The following is a 7,599-nucleotide window of genomic DNA, read 5'->3' on the forward strand; positions in this document are numbered from 1 at the left end:
AAATACTGAATTGCACATTTTTTACACTATATAAAATTAGTTAAAGGCTGATGAGAATGGCACCTGCCCTCAAGCCTGATAACTTGAGACTGATCTTTGTACTTGCCATTGAGAATTCCTGGAAGGAAATTTGTCTGCAGAGACTGATTGATTAGAACTGCAGTGATGTGGAAAGGTTGGAATGTTGCAGTTGTTGAGGCTAATTACCTCATCTGAGCTAACCTTAGCCTCCTGAACAGCCATTCATTGCCCATCTCTGTATCAGAACTAACGTCTACTAACTTAGCAGACCACAAGCTCCTACCAACTCCAAAGCTAAGAATGTCGTCAGCTAACACCTGAGGCCTATAGAATAGCTTCCCATTTTTGCTGTACCCTCCTCTTTGAGATACTCACCCATGTATTTTAAACTTGCCATGATTTATGACTTTCTTTGTTCTGTCAAACTACAAAAAGTTCATGAAACTGCTTACACGTTGTTAGACGGAATTTTTGGTAACTTAAATCTATGTTCCTGGAATGTGGTCACTCAAATTTGGTTCCAGAATAAGCTCTCTCTTATTCATTTTAAGATGAGAGCTGCATTTTTATTTTTGGTTTGTTATGTCCATAGGACTCACATGGTTGACAGGGAGAAATGATGCCTGCGTGTTTTCATCTGACAATGGGGATGGTATCAAACTTCAAACAAAGGAGAGCATCTACAGATTCTCAGAGAGGTAAGTACTCAGTGGGAGAAATGTTTGCAAATTAATGCAGTATTAATTTTGACAACATTTAATAAATTCAACAGAGAAGCAAGAAAAGGAGTAACTCAATTAAAATGGCAAAAATCAGTGCCTATCAGTGGTTTCATGGATGAGTAAAATGTGTATATTTATACAGTGTATTATTATCTAGGCTTAAAATGAATAATCCTTTAATTTGCAACAATGTGGATTAAGCTGGAGGACATTACACATGGTGAAATAAGGCAGGCATGGGAAGAGAAATGTAGCCTGATCTCTTTTGTATGTGGAATTTTAAAAAGAAATAGGAAGTAGAATGATGGCTTTCAGGAGCCAGATGTGCTGAGGTTTACTGAGATGTTTGTCAAATAAGACATATTTCATTTAACATGAGGAATAAGTTCAAGAGATCTATAATACCACTTGGTCACTCTACTTATTGAAATATACTTGATTATTGCTAAGTGTTTTAACCATATAATAAACATATGAACCCTTGAATGTATTAATGATCTTGACAGCCATTTTACAGTGTATAGATATAGCAAAATATAATGTTATATGCCATGAAAATATACCATTTTTATTTGTCAACTAGAATAAGTACAGATGAAAAATTGAAAAGAACATTGTGATAAGTTGAGTCAGAGACTGGGAAGAGAGACAATACTTCTCCCTTTAAAAATGAGTGGTCCCTGCATTCAGATTTTGTACTGGGCTCTGCAATGTAGTTGGCCATGATTAGGTGTTCTGAGGAGAGCAGGTAAGGTTTGGAATAACGCCTCAGGGAAATAGAAATTGGAGCAGGTAATAGGATCTCCTAACAATGTTCATGAGTGTGGATTGGAATGAATTTACATTGCTATGTGTCATCTGTCTAGAAGCATTCAGCATCAATTTACCCATTACTGGTGTTTTCAGAACAAGTGTGAAAGAATTCCATTACTGAAATCAAGAAAGCAGTCTTTATGCTCTTAATGAGCCTTTTCAATGGAAGAGCTAGTAAGCAATGAATCTTTGAAATCATTGACCCTAGGATCAAAAGAAAGAGTTTTCAAATTTCTGCAGCAATCATGTAGCAAACATTTACCATTCAGCTTTTCAAGCCTACTTTTGTGCTTTCATTGTCTCTGTGCCAAATGTCCCCAATTTTTGGGAAATGGAGGATGTCAATGATGCATGCATTCTCTCTCTCTCTCTCTCTCTCTCTCTCTCTCTCTCTCTCTCTCTCTCTCTCTCTCTCATGTATTTTAGTGATTTTGGATTAGGTATAATAAAAAATATCAACATTTTACTGTAAATTTTGGTCTTTTCCCCAAAGATCAAGGAAAGCATTCTATTCTCCTAAAAGCAGAATGATTTCCCTTGGTCCAAAAACTCAGTGACTCATGCATTTTAAACACACATTTGTCTTTTAATCTTAAACTGTAAAGCTCCACTAATAGTAGGACAAGCTTTCCTTGCTTGACTGAAGCAACAGAACTTTGAGAGGAGGTAAATATAAACATTAATTTTGGTCTTTGAAAGCTAACATCTGCCTTTGCTTTTAGTTTGAGGCTATATATTGTTTTTAGTATACCCATAGTCTCTTTAGTTGGGGAAGATAGGAACATAAAAATGCAATTTATCAGTGATGTTACTCTGAACTATTTTATTATGCAGTTAGCAATTTGGCCAGCAATGTGTTCAGTGACCTGCTTGAATCCCTGTGCACACACGCCTTTTTCTTGCTTTTCTATGGAGGCATTAGTTTCCATGACTGGAGACCAAAGACATTATCAAATGGGAAGTGTTTAGTGCCTCTGAGAAGTCATTTTCTGGTCTCACTTGAGTTGTTCAAGAATAGGCCTACATCTAAAACGTCTGACCTTTTCCAAGGAGAGAAGTAGTCGAAGAGATAGATTAATCAATGATTCGGTGCTTTAAAATCCCCTCTGCATCAAGTATGAGATCCATGGGTAATTTCATATTTGAAATCTTTGCTTTCCACCCTCTATCAACTGAAGTCTCACACATTTCTTCTGATTTAGGACAAGTGAGCGGCACTGAAACACGCGATACAGGGGTTTAATGAAAAGGATACTTGATTCTAGTTTTCTTCTCCTTCCTTCTTATTACCATGCTCATGAAACTAGGTCTTTAAATTTTCCCTAAACCTACTCTGTACTGATAGGTTAAAGCATCAGAGAGAATAACCACCCTGTATTATTCTTGCCTGTTCTAACCTTGAGCTACATTCCTATTACGAAGACTTATTAGCTACCACACTTTTCCTTGTGCGCCTGGCAACTTGGATTCTCTGAATGCTGTGTTCTTATGCTCTCTGAGGTTATACTGTGTACATTTGTCAAGAAGCTTTTTTACCTAATCCCTCACTTTGTCAACAGCTTGATTCTACCATACAGCAGTCGTTGTACTTCCTTGGAGATCATACTTTCTTTCTGGCAAGGTCTATTCCTTTGATACACTATTTGCTTCTCAGAGTCTGAAGCATACACATGGATCTCTTCTTCATTTCATCTTTTAGTTTCTGGATCTATGGTAGTAAAAGAAAATGCCATGGAAGAGTATTCTCAAAATCTGCATGTCCAGAACCTTGGAACACGTAGAGTTCAGGAAGACTTGCTCATGGTACAGACATTTATAAGGATGAGAGTCAAAGATGAAGGTAGGGTGAAGCCATTTTGCAAGTTTACGGGTAGAAGGGTGAAGTCATTGGAAAAAGTTTGTTCAGTTGGAGAAAAATAGAAAACAAAATTAAGTTAAAAATGGGGGGAGGGAGAATTTGTGAATTTGTTATGAATAGTAATCTTATGGAACTCAAGGGTGTGAATACAGCTCTTATTTGTGAAGGACTCTTGCCCTCTCTCATGATCTCTTTTGTGGTAAGATTAAGATATCCTATTAAATGTACAAATTAAGTGGATTCACTGTGATATTTTCATATACACGTGTGTTCTGTATTTGATGAGTAGACTATATATTTTTTTCTTTTTTTCCAGACAGGGTTTCTCTGTGTAGTTTTGCGCCTTTCCTGGAACTCGCTCTGGAGACCAGGCTGGCCTTGAACTCACAGAGATCTGCCCGCCTCTGCCTCCCGAGTGCTAGGATTAAAGGCGTGCACCGCTCCCACCGCCGCCGCCGCCACCACCACCACCACAACCACCACCGGGCTTATGAGTAGACTATTAACACACATCATTTGAATATATTAACAACAAATCCAATTTATTTATTTGATGTGTTAATATTTTAGGCAAAAGTTCATTATGAATAGAAATGTCATTGAGCTCAAGGGTACATACACAACTCTTATTGGTGAAGGACCACTGTCATTTTCTACTTGCCTCTTCATTTAAAAATACTCATTTTAAAGCCCAGGGCAACATGATTTTAGTGCAGAATTCTAACAGACTTTCAAAGAAGAGTTAATGCCATACTACTCAAATTATTACACAAAATAGAAATGGAAGGAACATTGCTCAATTTGTTTTACAAGGCCAGTTACCCTGATACCCAAACCACATAAAGATCCAACATAGAAAGAGAATTACAGACCAACTTCCCTTATGAACACAGATGTAAAAATACTCAATAAAATACTTACAAACAAAAATTATATGTTCATAGGTGTGCAGATTAATGTCAGGGTCTTCAATTAGATTCCATTGGTCCACATGTCAGTTTTTATGCCAGTACCGAGCTGTTTTTATTACTGTAGCTCTATAGTAGAGCTTGAAGTCAGGGATCGTGATGCCTCCAGAGGTTGTGTTATTGTACAGGATTCTTTTGGCTATCCTGGGTTTTTTGTTTTTCCATATGAAGTTGAGTATTATTCTTTCCAGGTCTGTGAAGAATTGTGTTGGTATTTTGATGGGGATTGCATTGAATCTGTGGATTGCTTTTGGTAAGATTGCCATTTTTACTATGTTAGTCCTGCCTATCCATGAGCATGGGAGATCTTTCCATTTTCTGACATCTTCTTCAATTTCTTTTTTCAGGGACTTAAAGTTCTTGTCATATAGGGATCTGGATGCAGAGATCCATGACTAGGCCCTGGGTGGAGCTCTGGGAGTCCAATTAGCTAGAATGAGGAGGGTTTATATGAGCGAGAATTGTTGAGACCAAGGTTGGATAAAGCACAGGGACAAATAGCCAAACGAACGGAAACACATGAACTGTGAACGAATGCCAAACGAACGGAAACACATGAACTGTGAACGAATGGCTGAGGGGTCACCAACTGGATCAGGCCCTCTGAATCGGTGAGACAATTGATTAGCTTGATCTGTTTGGGAGGCATCCCGGCAGTGGGACCGGGTCCTGTGCTCATTGCATGAGTTGGCTGTTTGAAACCTGGGGCCTATGCAGGATGGCTTGGCTCGGCCTGGGAGGAGGGGACTGGGCCTGCCTGGACTGAGTCTACCAGGTTGATCTCAGTCCCTGGGGGAGGCTTTGCCCTGGAGGAGGTGGGAATGGGGGGGGGCTGGGGGGAAGGTGAGGGGGGCTGGAGGGGGGAGAACAAGGGAATCTGTGGCTGATATGTAGAACTGAATTGTATTGCAAAATAAAAAAAAAATGAAAAAAAAAATGAAAAAAAAAAGAACTTCGGACACTGAAGGAAACATGAAAGGGTGGTTTTGTTTGACACGAAGTAAAAATCAGAGACTTATGTATCTCAGATTAACCTCCTAGTTATGTAGTTGTCGTTATCAAATATTCTGTAGTAACAAGCCAGAAAGCTTGATAAATTTGAAGAATGAAATCTGATGTCATGAGATTGGTTTTGATATATTAAAATGTTTACCCCTGAAAAAAAAATCTGATATTGTCTCAAAATTCACTTAGGAATTGTACTGATTTAGTCAAGTGCTAGTACTGCATTCTCCTCTATGACGCATGACCTCACTAGCCCCAGCTAATTTCCTAGCTTTCAAGTATCTGGCATGATTTCCCTGCTGTTAAGTGGGCCTAAGTCTAATTAGAGAGCCGTTGGTAGGGTTTCAGCAGGAGCAGTGGAACGTACGTGTTGGAGAGTTCTGATGACGAATTTTTGGACAATAACAGATTCTTGAACTGAGCCATGAGTATGGTTAGAAATTGAAAGTGAACGCATTTCTGTTCGAAGTACAGTGGCGTCCACGAGATGAGATGTGGTCTGAAGGATGGTGTGACTACAAGCGACTTCCAGGAAATCAAGCAAAGGGATGGTATGACTACAAGCGACTTCCAGGAAAACAAGCTCCTCCTTGGAGTCATCCCAGTGATGGCAACCGTGGATTAATTAACGTGCCAAAGAGACCGCCTCTGGGAGACAAGAGATCATCTCAGCTAGCCAGACCCGATGAAGGAGGCTACAGTAGATACTACTGTCACGTGGATTACAAAAAATGGGATGAGGGCCGCTGTTTTTCTCAGAATCCAAGAAGTGGCCCACCCTACAAAAGAGGCCCTTATGGCTACCGATGGTCAAGAGATGACTATGCCACAAGCCGACAGCCTCAATACAGGGCCATGAGAAACGGCTTTAGAAGAAGACGTTTCTATTCTTCCCATTATTCAAGACAACGATCTCCCCATAAACGGGGTGCTCCTTCTTTGAGAGAATCACGTGTTGGCGGGAAGGACTCCCTACCCAGCAGATTTGGCTCCAGTCTCAGCAGTAGAAGTACGATGCGCTCCTTCCATCAGTCTCGACATCGATGTAGAGAGAGAACCATCCAGTTTTTGAAAACATCAAGAGATACTGTGCCTTCAGGTTCTTCATCCAAGGTGTTAAAAAGCCCCAGCCGGCTGACTGAGAAGGAACAGGCTGATGCTTCAAGCAAGTGGGCTAATGAAAATCCCAAGAAGTCAGAAGAAAATCACTTGGCTGAAATGTCCGAGTTTGAGACGGGATCCAAGGCACCGTTATGTATCAACCAGACAGAAGAACCCGAGTCCAACACAACAGCTGGCACAGAATTGTGTGAAGACAGCCAGCTTAGCAGTCGCTCAAAAGCGATTGCATCAAAAATCACGGAGATTGAGAAGGTTTACCGACAAGTCTGTGAAACTTTCGGGATGGTGGTGGAAAGGCTGGTTGAAAAGGATCGTTCCTTAGAAAAATCTATACAGTTTGCAATGAAGCAGAGTTTGCATGAAATAGGTGAGCAACATGTTGAAGAACTCAAGCATTTCATTATGGAGTATGATAATTCTACTCCAGATTTTGGAGGCCCTTTTTGAGAAGAATTAGGGCTCAGTTCAAACAAATTTTTAAAGCTTCTAGATTTTTCCCTTTGGACTTTTGAAATCCTTACTATTTTGTGATGAAGAGAAATACTTTATGATAACTGACCACATTGCTAGTATCAAATAAACATCTACAGTAGCTTTTAAAGTCTCTTAATTAGAATGTTTTCCCTATGTGTAGAATCGTCTAATCCATCTTCATACATCTCCTCCCTCCCAAAAATAATGTTCAATTAATTTTTTAATGTTTGAAAAGGCAGTTCTGGAGAGCAGCTCTCTGTACTTAACTCATGATCAATAGTCTTCCATGGTGTGCTGGTCTCCGGGGTATAATTTGTAGTTAGAGATCATTCCAGGTTGCATCATAGGCATTGTTAGCATTTTGAGTTGAGTTTGACTTGCTGCTTGCTTTTCTTCTGCTTTGCAACTTTTGGGGATGTCAAAATATGCTTCTTAAGGAAGTAGAACTTAGCTGTCTTGCAATATTTGCTGAGAATAATTCTTCTTTAGTATAGGAAAGAAGCACTTAAAAAAATCTCTAAAGGACACATTAAAAAGAAACCTTCTTCTCAAGTCATTGAACTTAGTGTGTCTCTTCTATGAAGTGAGGCTCCTAACTGCTCTCTCTGAACAACAT

At 39.5% G+C, this 7,599-nt stretch overlaps 1 protein-coding gene across 1 annotated transcript; it reads left to right on the plus strand.

Moving 5' to 3' along the window:
• Nucleotides 1–664: 664 nt before the first annotated feature.
• Nucleotides 665–6,956, plus strand: LOC131900163 (periphilin-1-like). Its single transcript, XM_059251526.1, has 3 exons — nt 665–719; nt 3,256–3,396; nt 5,857–6,956. Exons 1-3 carry the CDS (start codon nt 665–667, stop codon nt 6,954–6,956), a joined length of 1,296 nt encoding a protein of 431 aa, XP_059107509.1.
• The last annotated feature ends 643 nt before the right edge of the window (nt 6,957–7,599 follow it).

This window comes from Peromyscus eremicus, chromosome X (genome assembly GCF_949786415.1).
Source record: "Peromyscus eremicus chromosome X, PerEre_H2_v1, whole genome shotgun sequence".
Taxonomy (NCBI): Eukaryota; Metazoa; Chordata; class Mammalia; order Rodentia; family Cricetidae; genus Peromyscus; species Peromyscus eremicus.